Source organism: Sesamum indicum, linkage group LG2 (genome assembly GCF_026168435.1).
Source record: "Sesamum indicum cultivar Baizhima isolate 11 linkage group LG2, ASM2616843v1, whole genome shotgun sequence".
Classification (NCBI taxonomy): domain Eukaryota; kingdom Viridiplantae; phylum Streptophyta; class Magnoliopsida; order Lamiales; family Pedaliaceae; genus Sesamum; species Sesamum indicum.
Window position 1 is genome coordinate 18532543 of NC_142658.1, and position 23263 is coordinate 18555805.

Below are 23263 nucleotides of genomic sequence, written 5' to 3' on the forward strand. Positions count from 1 at the left end.
GCTCTATCTCATATATTTAAGTCCTACCTCTTATAAATGTCTTGTGGTTTTCTGGTAAATATAACCCTTGAAAAAAAAAAATTCTTATTCTCTTGCTCCTATTAAAAGTTCTTTATGAACTCTTTCCTGAATGAAATCTGAAGTGGTTGTGAGTGGTCCTTTGTGGACGAGTCTTGGTAGTTCTGTTTGGGTTCCGAGCAACTGTGAGAAGGTTGCCGACCTTGGTGGTTGTGGGCTTCCCTCTTCGGATATGGCTCCCTGAGCCAACCTCTTTTTTCGTTTTCATTTTTATCTGATGCTGTTCTTTAGTAGATCTGTAAATATTTATACGCATATTCTTTTACTCATAGATCTATAGATATATTTGTTGATTCTGTAAAATTGGTTTGTATAAGGGTTTTCATAACCCACAATCTCGTAATAGTTGAAATATGATTTTATTTTTGGGGCACACCATTGGTGGATTCATCCAACAGTGGTATCAGAGCCTTCAGAATTTCTTCATTTCTTTGCAAAATAACCTCTTGCATTGTTAGGTTGAGATTTAGCCAAGGTTCCCTCTTAATTTATTATTAAACTGTTATTTTTTCTTTTTTGTAGATATTTCTCTGTAGCGTCCCACATATTAATGGGGTTCAAATCCATGACTTTATAGTCATGAAGCTTCAGTTTCGCCAGTTGAATTAGGCCCAATCAACTTTTAAATTTAAATTAATTGTGCACATATATTTAAGTGTGCCACATATACTAGTATTTATTAAAGTAGTGGAAAGTAACAAGGAAAGAGAACGTATAAGGCAAGAAAAGAGAAAGAATAATAGTTTTTCTTAAAGGTTTTTTTTTTTTTTGTATGATTGAAAGATGAGTAAATCTCAAATATTTTTCCTTATTTGTTATGAAAAAAATATATTGAGAATGAAAATTTAATTTTTGTAATTTTACTGATTAACATTTATCTTCATTTAGTATTAGAAAAAAAAAAACAATGTTACTAAAGTAATTTTAGTATATAAACAATTTAAAAGTCTTATTAATAAAATCTTTCATCGAACAAGGACAAGAATCTTTTCTATTCATACAAAAATTCATCAAAACGAGTATTGTTTTTACTCAATCAAATTTGATTAAGTATTTATTTTATATTTGTTGTTTTATGTCGTTACACAAAATAGTATAGTAAAATTTTAAATTATGCAAACATTATATTGTCGTGTCATGACATACAGTCGTATCATCATTACATATGTCTTAGCTATACATAAGGCATAACAAGACGTGTTGTCATGTTATGTTGATTTTTAAAAAAATAAAAATAACATTATACTGTATATTCAAAATACAATATCTATAAAGTATCTATATAATAAATCAAATCCAAATAAATTCTCATTTCTCTGACGAATAAACAATCTAATTATGATTTTATTTTTTTGCATAAAAATCAATAAAGTATTTTTACTCTATTAAAAATATTAAAAATCAAAAATAAAAATAAAAGTAAAACCAAACGGGCCAATTATAAATTTCGAGACTCTAAAATGAATAAATTAAACTCAAGAAATTAAAGTAATTCTAAATACAAACTTACCATATCTTGTAATTTTCAAATTTTAGGGGGGAAAGTGTTAAAAGACGGTTTCTGTTTTCAAAATTAGTACTGACGCGAAAGGTCGTAGTCGCATTCGCTCTGGAACTGTAGAGATCACACCAAAATCAAAAGCGCATCAGCAAGTTTTTGAGTATTACGTATTTGCCCCTTTTCCCTCTGGCGTGTGTGGAGTGAGGGAAGCAAATGTTCCTACCGACGAGCGGCGGTAATGGCAGCGGCGGAGGAGAAGAAGGAGGAAACGGTAATGGAAACCGCCATGGAGGTGTTATTGGGGGCAGTCATTTGACTAAGCAGCGACTCCGGAGGCGCAGCCGCAGCAGGTCGCGTGACCCCGACGGCGGCGGCGGCGGCAGCAGCAGCTCCAATACTAGGGTTTCGCAGCAGCAGCAACAGGAGAAAGAGAGGGCTACTCCTCCTTGTACGGACTTCGACGTCGCGTATTTTAACTCTTACGCTCACCTCGGCATTCACGAAGAAATGATCAAGGTGCAGTTGTTTTATGCATAGAAATATATTGTGTTAGCGCGTATTTTACAAGGTGGATTTGTTCTAAAGGTGGATTTGCTATATTGTACAATCCACAAGGTTGGTATATGTATGTACCATATACCTGGAAGTCATATTTCTTCTGGGTAATTCTTGGGCTCTATATTTCTGCTCTTTTTCCCCTCCTTGAAGTGCATTTGCTGCAAGAACTAATGCAGTGGGTTATGTGAAGGACCATGACTTATTGCTTGAGAAACCATTGCATACTTCAGCTGCTGCTAGTCATTTATGAATGGGAATGGGGACGCCAGTGTCAGAATAGGCTAGTTAGTCATGCAATCAGCAGCTCTTGACCTTCTACCCCTAAAGTCATCCCTCTCGCAGTTCTTGCTTTGGGCCTCAGCTTCGGTTGTCCTCAAAAGAAAGCTGCATTATCCAGCTTTAGTTACTTTATCTATCTACATCCATTAGCTTAGTTTCTGCTTTCGAAGTAGAAGAATGGTTTTCAATTTATTTGTCTTCTTCTTAAAATGGAATGAAGTTGTAGCACAGCATCTCACATACATGTTTAGACGTGCTTAATCATTTTATTCGAATTGATTAGGTCCAACAATCTTGCAAGACTAAAGGATTTTTACCCTAGCCGTCGATATGTCATTAAAACCACTTCAGTCGTGCTATCTACTCTAGGCGAGCAAGAAGTTATGGGTGGACGTGGATAGCCGAATTAATGGGAGAAAAATGTTGTGAGTTAGATGTTGTTGTGTCAGATACCTTCCTAGAACACTTGTTGGAGAATTGTTTGAGAGGCGGATAAGTCTAGATAATTCCAAGATACTCGTGCTAAAACATTTTGGGGTAGTTAGCAGAGCTTACTATGCCCAAGGTTAAGGAATTTGACCCTAGTCCTTATAGACAATATTTCTCTTGTTGGTCAGAAATGAAAATATTTGTCTGTCCGAGTCTTCGTTGATATGTTAAGAAGCATCTTCTTGATTATTGGCCCAGAGCTTGACGCTCATCAGTCAATCAAGAACTTATGTTTCACAAATTTATGATACAAGTCTAGGTTGCTGTGTTGCATCTTGACAAATGTGTAACTAGTCAACAAAAACTAGATCAGTTGCACTTTAACCTCGACTTACATAGGGTGAGATGATGAGAGATGTCATCTCAAATTTTAGGATTTAGAGAACTTACTTTTGGTGATCAAATTAGACAATTGTGACTATTTCCACGCATATTCATGGTAAAACTTTTGTTTGCCTTTTTTGTGATGCTGAAGGACCATAAACTACTTCAAGTTCTATGGTTGACTAAAACCCAATGATGCACGGGGGAATTTGCTACCTGAAGTACATTGCAGTAGATTAAAAGATTATTGAAGCTGAAGTTATTATTGGCTAGCAGATTTTTGTATGTCATTAACAATATTATTCATTAGACAGGTGTTGTACCCTTGCAGCTTTTCTCCAATCATTTTATTGTTAGTTTTCTGCTCTTGGTTCAGATTTCAATCATCAATTTTGGGTCTTTCCTTTGGTCTTTGGGATGTTCCATTATGTACATTTAGGTTTTTGATCCTTTTTAGGCTGTTTAAAAACTTTTTTCTTTTTTCTTTTTTTGAAATGTTTTTTATGTTTTTCTACGGACAGGTTGATTGCATTAAATACTCATATTTTCTGTTCCGATCTTTAAGTTCTGAAACTGGGTATGAGCATGTATTTTGATCTTCTGCAGGATCAAGTGCGTACACAAACTTACAGAAATGCAATTTTTCGGAATAGAGATCGTATTGCCGGAAAAGTGAGCATTTCATAGCCGTCCCATAAGTATTTTTTATCTTTAATTACACTGGATATGACGTGGTTTAATCATAATACGACCCTCTCATAGCTGTAGCTGCTTTTGGTCCAATCATGCATTTGAGTCATGTTATGCATATTGAGGATATCATGTAATATTCACTGTTAGTGAAGAAGAGAAAAACAAACAATATATTATCTTCTGACCTAATCATGAGGATACTCCTTTTGAATGTATTTGATAGTCGATTTGACAGATCTTTCTAGTAACTTTTCGTGATTGGCTAATTTTTGCATCTCCTCGATGTTGTATGCCTATCTTGTATTTCAGGTTGTAGTTGATGTTGGTTGTGGCACTGGCATTCTCTCTATATTTTGTGCTCAGGCTGGAGCCAGGCGGGTAAGATGCCCTTGCTATTCACTTACCCTCTTATGTGCTTTTGTTCATGTACTATCATTTTTCAACAAGAAAGAATTATGACTTTCAAGCTATAATGCATGGACACTCCAAAAAAATACCCGATACAGTGTCCGACACGGACACGGCTCGGACACGCATTGGACACGGCATCCGCGTGTTCGAAATATAAAACGAAAAAGAAATAAAGGACATGGCATCGGACAAGCCACAGACACGCCGGCACGTTCTGTACACAATTAGGATTTCTTTGTATAATTTCAAAAGATTTTGGGCTATCTTTAAAAAAAAAAGGATTTTAGACCTAATAAAAAAGAAAAAGAATTAATTCACTCCTCTCAAACTAAAATTTAGTTTTAGGATGAAATTACTAAAAATTCAAGAGATGGTCATGATGATTTAACTAATTTGAATATTAGAAATTTTTCCTTGTGTAAATTTTAAAATAAAATGGTTATGTATATTTTTGAAGCCACATTTGGTTAAGAATGTAGATGTGGGATATGCTTATTTTATATTTTTGTCTTCATATTTTTCATATTGCATACTTTAATTTTATGAGTAATTGAGAAGATATATAATAAAAATATATATTATATATAGCCGTGTCAGTTCCGTGTCGTGTCCTAATTTTTTTACATTTTCCGTGTTGGTGTCCGTGTCCGTGACCGTGTCCATGTATCATAGCTTTTTAAGCAGTAGCATAATTGTGCTTTTTTAATTTGGTTCTTCTATTTCGTGTAGTGTGCAGAATAAATCAATTTATATGAGCTTTATTGTTTATATAAATCTCTAAAAACCTCAATACAGACAAAATACAAACAAAATCTCCATTATGCCAATTGTAATGGGCACCCCAACAATTGGAGTCCCAACATCTCATGCATAAGGATTTAACTTCCAATCCTGTTGGGTGTGTGCGTAAGTGGATGCTTCTGTGTGTAAAGAAAGAATTGTTTCCAGGATTTTGCTACTTTCCAGCTGAATTATCTAGAAATAACATGCACAGTATTACTTGCGTTTCATTAGTTGCATATCTATATACAAAAAGATTGCAAGGTTGTCGATTGCTGGATGCCCACGGAACCTTTATGTGTGTTGAGCATCTAACTAATGTCTGATGATCAACACAAGCATACTTTTCTTTTCTATGCGTAGCAGTGTTGGTTCATGAGATGGAAAAGTTTCATAATTGTAAAATATTGAACAGCAAGCCTGATATTTGGAGACTAACATTCAAACTGGTCCATCTAAGATAGTCTTTTCTGTTTGCTTTGTTAGTTTACTAAGAAGTTGATACTGCTAACAATGATCCACTTGCAATTCTAGGAGGTATGTTTGCAATCAAGGTGATTAGGTTGGTGTAATTCAGTTCAAGACTGTGAAGTAGTCAATCTGATTATCCATCTTCTCTTGATTGCACACAATTTAGTTCCAGCAAACTTACGTATGCAGTAATAAAATTTCTTTGCTTTTCGCTGGTGCATATTTTTGCTTGAAATCACTTGTTTAGCTATCTAAAATTTCATGTAGATCTTAAGTGTATTGTAGTTTGTGATGGTCTTATATTAAATGTTGTTTTAAGAAGCTTCAAGTCTTATTCCTCGTTGTTAAGGACTAGATTTTTTTGCTTCTTTGATTCTTGTTCTGTCACATTGCAACAGCTTATATTGATCTTCTGTTTGCTTCAGGTGTATGCAGTGGATGCCAGTGATATCGCAATTCAGGTGCTTTTATTAACTTGATTTTTACTGCTGGTATATGGTGCATGATATGTTTTGTTGAGTAGCCAGGATATCGTTTTCCATGTCGATTAAGTTGTTCCTTAATGTGATAACTTTTACTGGCTCGGAATCTTCGTGGTTTGGGGAGTATTCAATCAATGAAAGCATTATGGACAATATTGTTTACATCTTCTAGCCTAACTTGATAAAACTGTAGTTTATGCTAGCGAGTTCACTTGTGTGATGAACAATAATAAGCATGGAATAGTGGCCAATGGTGACTTATTGTATTTCCACATTTTAAATTAACAAAATTTAACATATGTTTAGAATAAACCCACCGGCTTCTTCGAGTTCCAGCAGCATTGCTTGGGTTCAACAAGCAATTGAGTCTCGTATTATAGAAAAGAGATTTGCCATGCATCTTTAGCTTACTTATTCCTTTTGTGTTATTGTTTCTAGAAAATAATGTTTCCATGTGGTTTTGACTTCTGATAGACACTGGCCTTTTGAAATGTCATACCAGGCAAATGAAGTAGTCAAGGCGAACAACTTATCTGACAAAATCATCGTGTTGCATGGGCGGGTTGAGGTGACCACTTCACTAGGAAACTATCTCTCCTGCAAGATTAATTCGTGTTCATTTTAGTATTTTGAGATTTCATAATTAAAAAGGGGAAATATGCATTGCCTGACTTCACACAACATGTTTGATTTGTGAGTTGAATAATTTTCACGATTGAATTAAACTAGATGAATTTGTAAAACATTACTTAAAACTGAGTTCACACTTCACAGGCAGTCATGAGCAGGCCATATGCGTTAACGTATCCACAAGCATCTGAACAAAGTCTATTTCCTTGTACTCTTTTCGAAAGTACATTGCTGCAACACAAAAAGAAAGAAAGGCAAATATTTATCAGTAAATTCCTCATTACGGTGCTAATATTTTAGTCTCGAAGCGAAGATCATTGGTTAGGATTCTGGCAAATAGATGTTAAGTAGAACTTGAATCAGTAGTAGAGTAGAAGATGACTATACTCTTCATGTTTGGGGTAGTGTAGATCTCATACAGGTATATTTCACCTGCTGTTCTCATTTTAATCTTCTACAGTTTTGTTTCCCTTATAGCTCCTGTTGAGATTTCTCATGAGATGAAATAAGTAGAATGAATACAGTTCAAACAGTAAATGATATCATTTCCCCTCCAAAGCCACAAGCGGGGTTGTTAACCAGGGTCAATGCTATACTCTTTGAGGCATCGCTTTTGTAGGTCTCATTTGACTATATGTTCCTGTTTTCTTATGAAAGTCGGCTTCCCTAAGATGGTACAGAAAATCCATTATTAGACTTTTCCTTGTTATAGTAATCAATTGAAAGCGAAAAGGGAGATGTTAAAATTTTCACATTACTTAACTGGTATAAAGAAATGAACACTTTGCAGTTTGATAGGTTCTATACAATATAATATCATATCTTAATTTGACTGACTTTTGGTCCTTGTAGATCCAGCATATACATTGGTTCCTGGATAATATACTATTTAATATTATTTCCAACTGTTGGGTACTGTTGAACTTTATCAAAAGTGGATATTAATGAGTTGAATTTTTTATTTATTTCTAATAACTTTTGTAAAGGGACCCCTAACGTAATAATCTAACTGCCATCAACATGTGCAATGAAATTGTTTATAGAAGCATGCTATTAACTCAAATAGTATGGACTTATGTGTGAGAAATTTCAAATTTATGGCTAAATTTTTTAGAAGAAGTAATCATTATTTGGTTTAAGGATTTTATACTGAAAATAGTAGCTTCATGAAAAGTTTCCAGAGGCAGATATAATGATTAGCTAGATATAGCATCAGTCAGTTAACTAATTGGTTTGTATATGAGTATTTGAAGATATAGGTTTTTATTATGCCTTTTGAGGACCTTAATGTGTTTGAAGTTAAAATGGTCCAAATGATCCATGCCATCCGGTATTATTTTCCAAACACAAGTTCTATGGTCCAATATATTCTTTAAAGGAACGTTAACCATGTTCTGTTCATCGCAGGATGTTGAAATTGATGACAAAGTTGATGTTATAGTTTCTGAATGGATGGGCTACATGCTTCTTTATGAGGTGATTTTTGGTATCTTACAGCTCTACATCTGTGCAACATGCATAATGAATTTTCTTAAGACATATTGATTGAAAATATCAGTTCAGACACCAGTCTTTCCTCCTTTGCTCATTTGTCTAATGTAGAATTTGTTTGACTATCCTCTTAGAGCATGCTGGGGAGTGTTATTATCGCTAGAGACCGGTGGTTGAAACCTGGAGGTCTTATCCTTCCATCATTTGCCACGGTATAACTCAGTTAACCGCACGCCATATGATGGGAGTGCTGTTGAATTTTTGCAGTAACTGGTTTTACTATTATTCATATAGTTGGCTCCCCCCCCCCCCACAATCCTAATTTGTCCCTGATGGCTACAAACTTAGTGTCTAGGAACTATTGGCTTAATCTGCAAAATCAGTTCGGATATGGTCCTAATTGTCTTGTTACTAGCCTTAGCATTTGGTTGTCACAGGTCATTGGATATAACGATGTCTTTTGTACAATCTGCAGTTGTATATGGCACCTATCTCTCACCCGGACCGGTATAAAGAAAGCATTGATTTCTGGCGCAATGTCTATGGAATTGATAGTGAGTACTTTTTATTAAGATTCTTGTGATCTTGACATTCAGTTATTTCATTGCATTACCAGTGCATGAAAATCATTATATTTCTTCTGATGGTAAAATGTTCTGGTAAAGATGAGCTTTCTTGACATATGCTTATGGTATTTCCCTGTCATAGGAAAATCTGTAATAAAGTTTAACAATCTTTCTCGATGAACATTTTACATAACATGTATGGATTAAAGTTAGCTGTAAAGAATTGTATGGATTGATGGGCATCTATTGGTTCTTTTTACTTTTTATACTTATATGGTTGTCAAACTTGAAGGATTATAGGATAATTTATGTGTCAATGATAAGTGTGGATATCTTACCTCATATTTAGTGAGTCATGTATTACTTCCATGACTTTGCCTTGAAACTAGCTTATGGGAGAAGTATTGGCCATTAAGACATTAAAAGCATTCAGAATTGATGAAGTAGGATTTGCTGAAAAAGCTGCACTTTGGTTCAAGAGTCCTGCAAGAACAGAATTGCAATATCATCAATGCTAAATTTTAGGATATTATGGATCTTCTGGAGCTGTTAAAACCAGTTATAATTCTTTCTATACCAAAAGAAATGTGTGTGAAGAAACTGAGTTTATTATATTCTCTGAACTTAATGTGAATTGAATGTTTAACAAGATTTAACCAGTTGATGCAAAACTGGATCCGGCGAGTTGCTTTGATTCATGGTTTGATGATTTTGTTAATCTGGTGGTCAACTACAATAATTTATATACAGAAGATCCATTCAGGAATTTTGTTTCGAATTAAGTAAATCCACAATGTAGTTGGTGGAGCAGCCTGAGCGTTGCAACAATATGGTGAGTGGTGAATGTTGCCATTTCTGTTTGCAGATGTTATCTTTGTAATTAGATGGACATGTAGAGTGTTTTGCACTTAGTTACATTAAGATGGTTTCATTTCCTGCTATTCAGATGGATATGGAGATTAAATGTGTGAAAATTAGGGTAAGTACTTAAGATGTCGTGATGCTCAAGTGTAATTGTCTTGTACCCCTACAACTTGAAAGATATTCAATGCTGAGCCTGTGTCGTGAGAGTGTTCTGTGGTGTTATATGCTACAGTTATGCTCTTTGGTCAGATTTCATCAGCTTGGTAGAATTAGCAAAGATGCCTACCAAAAGGTCCTTTCCCAAGTGGAGATATTCAAATGCTTTCTTGAGTGTGAATTGTTATAATATTGTATTGTCCACTGCATTTTCTCCTTTAAGTTTGACTATTGAACTACTAGATGTGCATTTTTTAGTCACTATAGCCTCTTACATCATTACTCTTTGGAGATAAAGTGTGTGAAAAGACATCTTCCTTAACTGTTGCATTTTGTATGGTGTATTTACACCTTATAACTTTATAATTAAAGAGCTGAGATTTCATTGCTATCTATAGTGTCTGCTGTGATGCCGTTAGCAAAGCAGTGTGCATTTGAAGAGCCTTCAGTTGAGACAATCAATGGTGAGAATGTACTGACGTGGCCTCATGTGGTGAGTCCTCCTGATATTGATGGCTTTACTGTTGCAATATTATACGCATGTCATTTCTATCTTAACTCACTGGCCTCTTGTCCAAAACTTTATGATCTTTTTCCTCTATGATACTTTATATTTACTGCTGTTAGAAGCTACAAGGCGTTTTCTAGTATGGCATAGAACCTTTTTAAGCATTGAAGTGGTTGTGGTTATCAAGGTGCTTCTTGATTACCTTGCAAATAGATTGCATATTTTTTATCTTTCAGTCCTTGTATTGAAAGTGTTATATGTTTTGCCTGCTCATTAATAAATTCCAATTTTGTCAGTATCATTTGCTTCCTGTTCTTTATCTATTTTCCTGTTTTGTTCATGTTTTCTAAGGTTCGGTTTGTCTCTTTCTTCTCTTGTTTGAGCACATTCAATAGTTTCTAATATGGAGACGAAAGAAGTATAAACTGGTGCTTTGAGTTCAAAGGACAAGAAAAAATCCTGGATGTTGCAAAAAACATTTGAAGAGATAAATATCATAAAGGACACTCAGAACACACGCATCCATTTTATGAATAAGAAGGTTGCAAAAGGAGAGTAAAGCTGTTGGATTTACTCTTATTCTCTGGATCTGGGTAAAGACGGCGACAAGCCGTTTCCTTTGGGTTGATGGGCATTTAAAATAAAGAATGCATTTGAGACATTGAATGTTAAATTGGAACACTTTAGCTGATTTCAGTACTACCATGGTCTGTGATGATATTATGGAAATTCTTAGCCATGTAAGCCCCTATTGGTTTGAGAGCCATTATATTTATCTTTCATGAGAAAAGGTCTGTACTGTGCAGATGAAACATGGAAGCACAATTTTTATTGGAGGATATTGAGAGAAAAGGATGAAAATTGCAGATCCTAGGGTTATTTCTAGTGTCTGAAATGGATGGCTTAAAATTTCAAATTACTGGTGATTCGTCATAATTCTCATAATGTCGATGAGTGATTTATATTCTGTGGGGATGTAAATCTGGCAGGGAAACTCTTGGTTGAATATAATACTGGTTGTATCTCCTTGGAGCATATGTTTTTCAAAATTCTCCTTTTGAAAGTTACCTACTTTGGAGACGTTCATGGTTCATCAGGCATTCACAACTTAATTTGCATTCAGCACGTAAAAGTCATGTTTCAGTTACCAAAATTCTTCTGTTTACTTAATAAATTATACTGTTGATTTTTTTTCCAAAACTGTAACATCCTCGAATTGCATATCTGCAATGTGTTCACTAGCAATTCTCTTCTAGAGCTTTCTGTTGTAGGAATTTCTTCAGCTTAATTTTAACTCTGATGACAGGTAAAGCATGTTGACTGTTTTACCGTTACAATTCAAGAGCTGGAGTCTGTTTCAACAACATTTAAGTTTAGATCAATGATGCGAGGTAAAATCTGCTCTTTTCATAGTGTTATCTTTTTGGGGAGCCCATCTGAGTCAATATGTATCTATTCATCTCCTAGCACGAACAGGGATCCTTGTGGGTGCACTATAATACTTGCTGTCTGAAAGCGTTTCCTCCATTATTTGCTTCAGTCGGTTTTGTTCTAGTTATTTACCCTTTAAGGTTAACATAGACTCTCATTCTATTGATTTCCAGCACCATTTCATGGGTTTGCGTTCTGGTTTGATGTGCAATTTAGTGCGCCTGCATTATTGAGTTTCAGCAACAATCCACAAGCCTCATACTTTGGGACTCTAGAGAATGTTATAGATACCAGTCAAAGTAAGAAGCGAGCTAATCCCAGTGAAGCCCTTGTGCTCTCTACAGCACCAGAGGACCCTCCAACACATTGGCAACAGGTTTGCTATACACCCACTCGAGTTTTACCTTTTCTTTCTAACAATTCTTTTATATTTTGCTTGGGGTAGAAATACAAGGACTGATGCTTAGACTTTTCATTTCAAAAGCACTATACCAATATCCAGATCACTTATATGACTAGCTACATTTAGGCCCTGTATACTTTGATATATAAGCCTATATAACAAAATTAGTATAAGTTAATACACTGTTTATTGTATGGGGGCCCGATATATAACCAAAATCCTGTACTAATTACTGTTACACTTGAATAACAAATACCAGCTTGTGAGGTGGTATAAAATTAGTCCCAAGATTGCACCAAATGAGAATGACCATTGTATACTTGAAATTTGACTGAATAATAGTAATAATAAATAATAACAATGATGATGATGATAATAATAACAAATAATGATATTTTATTGTCTATTAAATTTTGTAAAGAAGGTCTCAAAGGTAATTTTCCTACCAAAAGTATGTGGATACATCAAAGTAAACACATGATAGCATTTATCCTGTTTTGACAATACATATAAGTAAACGTCTGACTAATTATATAGGGTTTTTTGTCATTCATTTAGTAAAAATAATCCTATCATTCATTTAATACGATTCTTGAAGTAAACGAGGCCTTAGTACATAATATATATCTAACAATTGGAGACAGCTTTAGCTTGAATTCTTCTTTATCATTCACTAGCCTTCATTATGAGCGAGTTTTGCTTTGATAAACATAATACACGGTAGGCATCCTCCTATGGACCTGACACTGGCAATTCCAATACCAGTGTGCTGTGATTACAATCCCAGAAGTAGTTCCCCCAAATGCAAGACATGTAGGATTTTAGCAGCCCAAACTGTACTAACAGTAAAGCCAACCAATTGTTGCCCCTTTGCACTTCTTCAATCCCCACAGTAGCTTGGCCCCTTCAACAGGCCAGCAACTGATCCGATCGCCCCATTTGGCAAATCCCAGCTGATCAGCTTCACCTGGTTGGTGGGTCAGGGTTGAACCCCTGCATTTGGTTGGCTTGTTTCATGTTGCTGATTTTGCAAGTTGGCAACTACCGTGTACTAAATTTGTGTGGTACTCACTTAACCAATTCTTCCCTGGGATTTGCAGACATTAATCTACTTCTATGATCCAATAGACGTGGAGCAAGATCAGCTTATTGAAGGTTCTGTAACACTTTCGCAAAGCAAAGAAAATCCTCGTTTCATGAACATCCAGCTAGAGTATGCGTAAGTCAATACTCTTCTCTGTTTGCACATAATGATTTCATTCCCTTGCACGCATCTCAACAGTGGTTTTCACCTATTTTCAGATCTGGTGGTCGTTCTTTTGTCAAACAATCAGTAATGCGATAAATCAGGCAGCATTTCTTTTAGCTCACCTTCAAAGCCTGAACTACGAAGCTTAGTGACTGAACTGGATCGGCACGGCATCTGTTCAACATGAGTTTTTCACCTGTTACGCTCCTTGATCCATTCTGAAGGCAGCTTCAGAATGTGAATTTATTCAACAGGCTCCCCTCAATGCATGTCCCTGGCCTGGGAAATGCACTCTAATGACCAAAATAGGTACGAGGATAGAATAGCTCGTTTGAACAAAGACGAAACCTGCCGAAGTTAGTAAATCATGGCCGACAGCCTGGGCTGTATTCTTGCAGAAAATGTTTTAGGGGCAACAGAATGTGATGTAGTGGTTATTGATGATCCTATCCATTGTCGTTATTTTGATGCCTGGATCTTTTATGCATACAATTGCCTTTGAGTTGATAAGTCGATTTTTGTTTCTATTTTCCTCAACCCCCCTGCAACCTGAAAACCTGATTTTCACAAAGAATATTTACTAGAAGGCCGTTACTTGCAGAGGGTATTTGTAGTTTTTTAAATAAATAAAAAAATATTTATAATTAAGACAAATTCCAAATCAACCATTGCAGTTTATCCTTTAACAAAATTCAATTGCTCAAGTAGGGGCGTGGATGCATTGCAATGCAGACTCATTGACAGGGCAAAATTTACTGCTTCTAAATATATAAAATGAGATTTAGTTGAACTTAACTTGAAATTTGCCTTCCATAACTTCATCCTATATTTGAATTAATAGATTTTGGATTCAGTGTAAGGATTTAATTAATGATGCCAATAAATTATACCTCAAATTTCTTTATGATAAATAGTAAACAAAAATCTTTTGTTATACTTATATATAATAAAATACGGAAAACAGATGTGATTGTCACTTTGAATTTTATTTTGCTATTGAGTAAAACATATTTTATTTGTTATTTAAGTTAGATAAGTGTGTGATTGTTTATATTTATTCAAAAGATTCGTCAAATTAAAATAATTTATTATTTTTTTATAACTAAAAGTACTTCAAACGATTATTCTTTATTTTGCAACTAAGAAAATATTTCCTATTTTAGATAAGTGTACAATTGATTATTTTTATTCACAAGATTTACTGATTTTTCTAGGTAAGTTTTATTTTAATTTTCAATATACTTTTGAAATTTTCTAATTATTAATTAATTTTAATTTTAAATTTTTATTCATTTATTTAAAAATAATAATTCTCCACTAGTTTATTATTATAGATTATAGTACGTTTTAGTTTTTACAAGCTCATTCATTCATTCATGATGACTAAGAAAATTTCACCAAATCTTAACCGTAGAGTACAAAGAACCCCAATTCAATCGCACGGCTAATAAACAGACAGGTCATCCATCCGTGGGACTATCAAATTTTCCCAGTTTGGCTCCAAATCCAATTCTTGGCGCCATTTCAAAAACCAGGAAACAGAGCTTCACCATTTCGATTTTGCCTCTAAAAATCATGCAAATTTTGGCTGTCCCTCTTCTCAATCTTTAACTAGTATAAATACGCTGCGTAAATCATTCAAAACCCTTCAATCTTGTCTTCAATATTTGCTCGATTTTCAAGGAAAACAAGTCTGAGATGGCGGGCGGTGGAGCGTCGAGATTGAGGAAGAGGGTGGAGGCCGAATCCTCCTCTTCTTCTGCTCTCAAACGCGCTAAAGATGGCAGCGCTTTTGCCAAATGGTATTCTTTCTGTTTATTCCTATCATGTGTGCGTGGTACTCATCTGAAGGTGTTATTGTTTCTTCTCATTTTAGTTAATTCTTTTATACGAAATGGGATTGATTTCAGTGAAGAGTGCAACAAAGATGTGCCGGTGGCGTTGATAAGCTTCCACAACTGTAGCCTTGATGCTAAAATTAAGATGAATCTGGGTATGGCTTGTTTTTTTCTCTTTATTCCTATTATTGTGTTTGTAATCTATAATCAGGGCGTGTGAAGTGTTGGGTTTATGATATTTGAGCAGTATGATAATTTTTGCGTTGTATGTAGAGGCCCAGATTGTGGAAATGCCTAGTGAGGCCAAGAAGAAGTCAGCACCAGAAAAGTAATTCATATATATTTCATACTTTACAATATTGTTATGAGTTTTGTGTTGGACTTTTAATCTATAACTTTACTCTCCTAATATTGCGTTGGAATATGTATTTTCGAGCAGAAAGAAGACTAAGCAGACGGAGCCAAGAGTAAAGAAGGAAAAGAAGGCCAAGAATCCAAATGCACCAAAGCGTCCTCCCACTGCATTCTTTGTGTTCATGTATTTTCCTAGCCGTGTATGACTGTCTATTTGATGATATGAGCAATTTTTGTTGTGATTAATTAATTTTGTTGACTGATTTACAGGGAAGAGTTCAGGAAATCCTTTAAGGAGGCTAATCCTGAATGCAAGAGTGTTGCTATGGTAATGCTGACAAGTGAACTATTTCTGAATGAGTGTTATTACATGATTTGTGTTAAATGAGTTCTATGAGAATTGTTCTATTGTGTTGTTTCTTAGGTTGCCAAGGAGGGTGGTGAGAAATGGAAATCCATGACTGATGAGGTTTGTACCAAAACTGTGTTATTTAGAGCATTGTAGTGGACTAATGGGAATTTTGTTTATTCACAATTATTTTGTGTGAATTTGATAACAGGACAAGAAGGTTTATATTGATAGAGCTGCAGAGCTTAAAGCAGAATACGAAAAGGTCTTGGGGTCTAATGATGTAGAAAATGAACAAGTATGTTCCTTGCATTGATTGCTGTTTTGGCTTAATATTTTGATGAAATATGTATATCTTTGTATCCTCTTTTATTATAAATGGATTTATTTTGCGTATGTTTTAGGATGTGGATGATTCATCTGAGAAAGAAGCCAAGGAGGAAGTAGAAGCAGAAGATTCATCTGAGAAGGAAATCAAGGAGGAAGTAGAAGTGGATGATGAATAGACCACTAGTCTCTTTTTTAGGCACTTAGGATATGTTTTTAAAGCTGCTTGTAAATTTTCACCTTTATCAGTTTACTAGATTTGTCTCAAGGGATTATGTGAAATGGAGAGTCGTACCCTCTGGCTTTTTGCTTTCTGAAATTCCATGCTTATCTTTTGATATTTTTAATCTTTTTGGGAAAGGTTAATCACAAAATCTTAAAGATGTGTTACATATCCTTCACAATTTTCAGTTAACTGAATATGTTCTAGTTTATGGATAGCATATTATGCAAGGTTGACAATTACAATAAGGAGCTTTCTTTGACAAGAACTGGATAGTTCTGAGACAAGGTCCTTGATTCAAGAATGCTATGAAGCACTGCAATTAGGTAGCCTGTATGAATGAGGTTTCTTCATTTGAATCCACGTGATGGTGGCTAATGAAGTTAGCAAAGTGTTGTACAAGTTAAAAATTGTAAAAAACATGTTGCCTAATCTTACAAGGATAAGATAATCCAACTTCCAGTGTGACAATGCTCATATGGCATGAGCATAGAGTCAGCATATTACTGGCTCATCTTTTTGTTGTCTTTCCCCTTGCAAGGCGGCAACGGTTTGCCACACAAGCACAAGTTGTGAGCATATGCAGCTGTAGGAAAGATGTTAAATGGTCTTCTTTGGGGGATCTCTCCACATAATCTGTTTGCCCTAAAGCTTGCATGTCTTAGTGCTTCAATTCCCAGCAAACTATTGGGGATTTTTCCTGTAAGCCCGTTGATTGACAAGTCCAGCCATTGCAACTTAAGCAATGAACCCAGACTGGTTGGGATTGTGCCCGTTATCTGGTTTCTTGAAATGTCGAATCTTTCCAGCTTTGCTAGGTTTGAAACAGAAATCGGAATATGTCCTGCAATCTTGTTACTTCCTACGTTCAGCACTTTTAAGTTCAATCCAACATCAAAATCAGGAATGCTGCCAGAAATCTTATTGTTGGATACATCGATGACCTCCAAGAATTTAGACGTCTTGTTGCTTAATATCCCTGACAGAGAACCAAAGAGCTGGTTTGAATGTAAATCAAGAACAGAAATCTGGTCCGGTAATCTGATTGAGGAGAGATCAGAACTAAGTAGGTTGCTTGAAATCTTTGCTCTCTGCAAACTTGTCATGTTTTCCAAGAAATTTGAAATCCCATTTGTGAAATAGTTGTCGGACAGGTCTAACGTGCTCAATGAGTCGGGCCTTGCAAAGTTCGGCAGGGCCCCTCGGAGCTTACAGCCAGCTAAATGAACATCAGAAAGTTCTCTATCCCTGATCCAACTAGGAACTGTCCCTAAATCAAGACCATTGTAGGAAAGGTCGATTGACAACAAAGAGGGAAGGCCCCTCCCAAATGCTGCATCCGGCAAAGGGTTGGTCAGCAGATTTCTTGACAAGTTAAGGTTCCATAAGTTCTGGAACTGCGAAATAGCTTCTGGAATTTGACCTGTCAGCTTATTAGAACTCAACCTCAGTACAGAAACAAACTTCAAATTCCCAATTTGGGCTGGAATTCTCCCAACCAGCTGATTTTGATCAATTGACAGCTCAGAAAGTTGGGTCAAACCGCACAGAGAATTCGGTATCTGCCCCGAAAACCGGTTGCTGCTTAGCACAAGATACGTCAAATTCTTGAGCTGCCCAAGAAAATCCGGTATCGAACCAGACAATGAATTGAAGCTGAGATCAAGAGATTGTAAGCCTCTCAGGCTACCAATGGCTGGTGGGATTGGACCTGTCAAGAAATTTTTACCTAGATTCAACTGCAGGAGGTTCCTTAAACCTCCCAACGCCGCAGGAACCTGCCCCGTCAAATGATTCCCACTCAATGAGATTGTCTGAAGGTTCCTCAACTGTCCTAAACTCCAAGGGACATTCCCTTGCAGGGAATTATCATCAAGAACAAGTTGAGTAAGCCGTGTGAGATTGGAGAAGCTGTCAGGGATCCTTCCAGCTATCCGTTTCATCCCACTTATCACCATTATCTCCAAGAACCGCAAATTCCCAAGAGAAGGAGACAGAATCCCCTTCATGTAAACCGCGTCATCGGTACCCGAGGACGGCCTCTGCAGAATCAATCTGTTAACTCTTCCACCTACGCCGCCGCACTCCACCCCTTCCCATCCGCCACCGCAGCAGTCGGCCCCCGTCCACGTCGACAGAAATCCAGTGGTGTCCTTCACAATGCTAGCCTTAAAACCAAGAAGAGCAGCTCTGTCAGCCCTCGAACAAACACCTGACGGGACATCCCCCGATTCTGAGGAAACCCAACTCAAGAACGCAGCGATCAGCACAGCCCACATCAGAAACCGCATTTTTTCAGAGAATTCAAAACCTGTATCCGGACAAGAATTCAAGAAAAGGGCACAAACAAGACTATGTACTAGGAAAGGTGGTTAGAAAAGTAGGCATGAATTCGTTGGTTTCTCGCTTAGACAACAAGGTATAATGATGATGGGGAACGACAGTGGTAGAAATCAAAACAAATAATGATATGGTCTGAAATCAAACCCTCTTGTCTCCCCATTTTATAGTATCAGCAGGACAGTGAAAATCTTGATCTGTAAATATTTGCTTTGGTGAAATTGAAGTTGCTCACATGTAAATTTTATGACCGTTTTACAATCACGAGGATTCTGAATTCCCATTTGAACGTTGGAGCGCACTTACATTCAAATATTTTCTTTTAACCCACCACCACCTTTTTTCCAAAATTTCAACTTCATGGGCCCTCCTTTCTTTTTGTTCTGGTCCCCAAATTCCTACTCCTAATCAATCTTCACATCTATTTATACAATATATGTACCTTCCACGTTCATTACGTCCAACTGTAAGAACGAATTTCTTCTAATTAAATAATTATGGATTCAGTTACTTCTATCGAAACTATTTAAATAACTATATAAGTGACCTATAATTTCAAAACATATCTTAACCTGAGAACTATGTTGTTGAGTAATTTATAAATAACTCCTATAAACGATTTATAATATTAAAAATATGTCCTAATCTATGACGACGATCAGAGTCGAAATCATCAAAACTTTATGTAACAGAAAAAGAACACATATAATGTCTCTATCTACGTTGATGATTGGTTTTTGGACTGTTTGATTTGTGGGACAAAATTTGTAGGCAAACACATGGGCTAGTTACATTGTCAAGTTTTGATTATAGTGGCTACAACGGTCTTGATTTAGGGACAGTTCCTAGTTGGATCAAGAATTACACAACTTTCTCAATACTCACCTATCAAGTTCTTGTTTTGCCCTTGAACAAATCAGCCAAAATAGCTGATGTAAACTAACTATGTATTAAACCAGGGGTAATTGAGTAATTTCCTGTAAAATTTTAAGGATAAAAATGTAAATTTGGCTCTTATCCCACTATGTAAGCCGACTAAGATGATTTATCTGTAATGGGTCGTTTATTTTAATAGTTGGAAAAAATGATGGATTGTGCCCGTTTGTATAAAATTGCAGGATATGATGAATGCCCTCCAGCCTCTGAGAAATTATGTGGGTTTATCACGAACTAGCCCGTGCTCCAAGGATTGGGAGCGAGCCTTGATCTAGCAAAGAAAATACTAGATTTTACTGAATCAGGCCAAAATCCAACAGTGTCCAGCCTAATAAGCTAACATAAACGATGCGATTAGCATTCCATTACGTGCGGGTTATTATTCACTCTAACTTCATACAAGCCTCACGTAATTATTCTGAAAATATACATTGCTAAAAGAAGTAATCGTAGGGCAAGTCAGCCTGCGGTGATGTGGAACGAGACAACATAATGTATTAATAATTCAAAACTTTTACTCATATATTTATGTAACTAGTCAATTTTATTAATTTGGACGTTGATATCCGAAATCATCTTGTAAAAAGGTGGTCCAAATTAATCGAAATAAACTTCATATTAATACGCGGCATGTGTGAAAAGCGTGTTTTTAAATTAATACAATGCAACAATTCTTTTATTAGTGTCATGACTTTATAAAAATTCATCCACTTATTAATCCAATCATAGTTCAAAAAAAGTTGCTAAAAATGAGGATCAATTGTAAAAGTTAAAAAAAAAAAGAAAAAAAAGAATAATTGTTGTAATTATGTGTGGAAAGTACAAGTGGGCTATGCGGGGAGGTACAACTATTTCCTCTCAAGTCTAAAAATTAATTATCTCTATTTTGGAAGTTATGCTTAATGCTCATCTTGATTTAGTAAAATTTCTATTTAATTTGCAGAATAAATTCACATATATTTCGGGGGACAAATTTTAATTTCTTTTTTTTCCCCTCAATTTCATTCGTGTTTTCTGTTTTCATATAATATTGTATAATTAATAGCAATAATTTATTTTTTCAAAAAACCCAAAATTTATCTAAAAGTAAAATATATATATTAAATTTCCCAAAATAAAATAAAATGTTAATTGATTCCCAATATGGTTCAAAAAGCGTGTTTTGCTTTTTGAAATTATGGTATCCATGCTGGACAAAACTACTCTATGAAGGAAAAGAATGTGGAATTAATATTAAAATGGTTCATATGGAAAAAAAAAAAAAAACAAAACGAATGTGGAATTGTTGGTAGTGTGAATTTTCTAGTATTTTATTTTATGTTTTATTTATATAAAGAAACAATTTACTTATGCAAATAAAGTGGTGTACATATGGAAAATGTATTTTTTTTAAAATTTTTGGTGGTAGTACCTAAGTTGGGCCTATATTTTTAAGAATAATTAATGAGGTAGATAGGATCATAGAACAATTTGGTCCTTCTCCTCTTCCATATATATATATATTAATTGGCAATCATTCAACTTGCTTTTTTAAGGACCATTCACCTGTTTTTTAAGGGACAGTCTAATGGTTTAAAATTCAAAATCTTTTATTAGAGGTCTTGAATTTGAATCTTCAGTGAGTGCGTGAGTAGCGCGGATGCATGTATTGTTAAAAAAAATATTTGATCAGTATATACTCTGAACCCCGATACAGGTATGAAGTATTAATTGAAAATATTAGAAACTAAAATAATAATAATATTTTAGGTATGGTGTAGAAATGTATAAAATTATAACTTTTTGTTGTCTTTCTCATTTAATCTGTGTCACGTACTGAATTTGTATCACGACTTATTTTATACATTTTTTTTTATATAGAAAGGGTAATGATATATAAACTGAAAGATATTTCGATTCGATCAATAAATTTATTGTATAATAAACTCATGTTAAGTGCGTCAAATTTGATGGGATTGTAATCCATAACCTCAAATTTATTTATGAAACTTCAGTCATAGCGTCCGAGCTGTGGAAACATAGAAGTAATTTCAGAAAAATATATACTTTTCAAAATTTTAATATAACAACATTTGGTGTAGAGATTGTTGCTTGTAATTGAGGTTGTTTTAGGATGTTGAACAATTTTTCTTCCAAAATTGCATTATTTGTTGTATTTATTATTTTATCAATTATTAATCACCTAAATGGAATAAATAAAGAGCACACATTATAAAGGTCAAAAGCTGAATTATTGCTATGCATTAATTGCAATACCAATATTATATTAGATGGAGAGAAAATATTGGTATGAATATTTAATATTATCAAAATTAGATATGAAATATTTTATTCACTAAGAATATGATTTTCGATGTTTTTAGATTATTGTATGATATTTATATATAACTTTTTTATTTATTATTGGTAACATAAAATTATTCGTGCTCTAAATTTGATTCATTAAAATTAATAATTACGTGGTAGTTTGGACTTTATTAATTGAAATTTATATGTAAAACTGTGACGAATTTTATAAGACATGAGTTCTAATAAAAGGGCTAAAATCTTATTGTGTTCTCGATGCTTGCAAGTTAAATTGAGGCAAAAGGGGCGATTAAGTGGTCCTAATGATAAGGTTGAGGCTTCACATTAAAAAAAAATTGTGAGTTCGAATCCCACGAGTGTGGATGTGTGTCTACTTTTATAATAGCTCGTTGTTTTTTTGTCTTGTTTGAACGTATTCGTTAATTTGCATTATTGATGTGTTGAATCCGTCTTTGAATTTGAAATAAATTAAATGATGTAATGAGTGACATACTATAAAAACAAGAAAAAGTGGCCGAACGGTGTTGATTTGTTCCTTTGAGAGATAGGTGACAGATTCGAGTTCCAGTGGATAATTGAGAAATCGGCTTACGTCCTTAACTTTAAAAAGAAAAAAAAAATTAAATTGTGGCAAGAGACAATCGAATCGTTCAATGATGACACTTTGTTTTTATAAAAGACAGGTCATGGACTCGGATTCAGGGGAATCAGTTTTGATCCTTTAAAAAAAGAAAAAAAGGGGTTAAATTGTAGCAAGGACCAAATGAGAAATTAGTGTGAATTGAGGGGCAATTATGAAAATTAATGAAAATAGTTTGAAAGCTGGGAGAGGGGGTATGGGCCACCAGACCAGACCCTCCGTTCCATCCGCCACTGATAATGTGATTTTTCCAAAACCCTAACGCCGTAGTCTACAGCTTTGACCATTGATCACACATCATAAACAAACGACGTCGTTTGGGCGGAAGTGTCCTCGAATTATAGTGTGACTGTGACATGTATGCTATACTGAATTTTTTATAAATAAAAATTATATTTTGTAAAATTCTTAATATTTGTGAAATTTTTTCTTTTGACGTACCAATTATATATACAAAAATAGTTTCAACTTTATTATAAAAAATAAAGTAATATATAATTAGCAAATTAAATAGTTTCAACTTTATTATATTTTAAAAATTCAAGATTAAGTAATGAATGAGTATATACAAAAAAATACACAAAG

General features: G+C 34.8%; 3 protein-coding genes across 3 annotated transcripts; 2 read left to right on the forward strand and 1 right to left on the reverse strand.

The window, feature by feature from the left end:
• Positions 1-1670: 1670 nt before the first annotated feature.
• PRMT6 (protein arginine methyltransferase 6) lies at positions 1671-13874 on the forward strand. The gene is made up of 13 exons (XM_011072176.3): positions 1671-2095; positions 3836-3901; positions 4232-4300; positions 6010-6045; positions 6569-6634; positions 8104-8172; positions 8322-8399; positions 8663-8741; positions 10172-10266; positions 11588-11672; positions 11886-12088; positions 13216-13334; positions 13418-13874. Exons 1-13 carry the CDS (start codon positions 1793-1795, stop codon positions 13458-13460), a joined length of 1311 nt encoding a protein of 436 aa, XP_011070478.2. The 5' UTR covers positions 1671-1792; the 3' UTR covers positions 13461-13874.
• A 1079-nt stretch (positions 13875-14953) lies between these two features.
• Positions 14954-16551, forward strand: LOC105156128 (high mobility group B protein 7). The gene is made up of 8 exons (XM_011072177.3): positions 14954-15166; positions 15275-15357; positions 15476-15530; positions 15642-15740; positions 15827-15884; positions 15981-16025; positions 16117-16203; positions 16310-16551. The coding sequence occupies exons 1-8, from the start codon at positions 15063-15065 to the stop codon at positions 16409-16411; spliced, it is 633 nt and encodes a 210-aa protein (XP_011070479.1). The 5' UTR covers positions 14954-15062; the 3' UTR covers positions 16412-16551.
• A 196-nt stretch (positions 16552-16747) lies between these two features.
• Positions 16748-19069, reverse strand: LOC105156129 (Leucine-rich repeat (LRR) family protein). Its single transcript, XM_011072178.3, has one exon. The coding sequence runs from the start codon at positions 18744-18746 to the stop codon at positions 16959-16961; it is 1788 nt and encodes a 595-aa protein (XP_011070480.1). The 5' UTR covers positions 18747-19069; the 3' UTR covers positions 16748-16958.
• Between the last annotated feature and the right edge of the window lie 4194 nt (positions 19070-23263).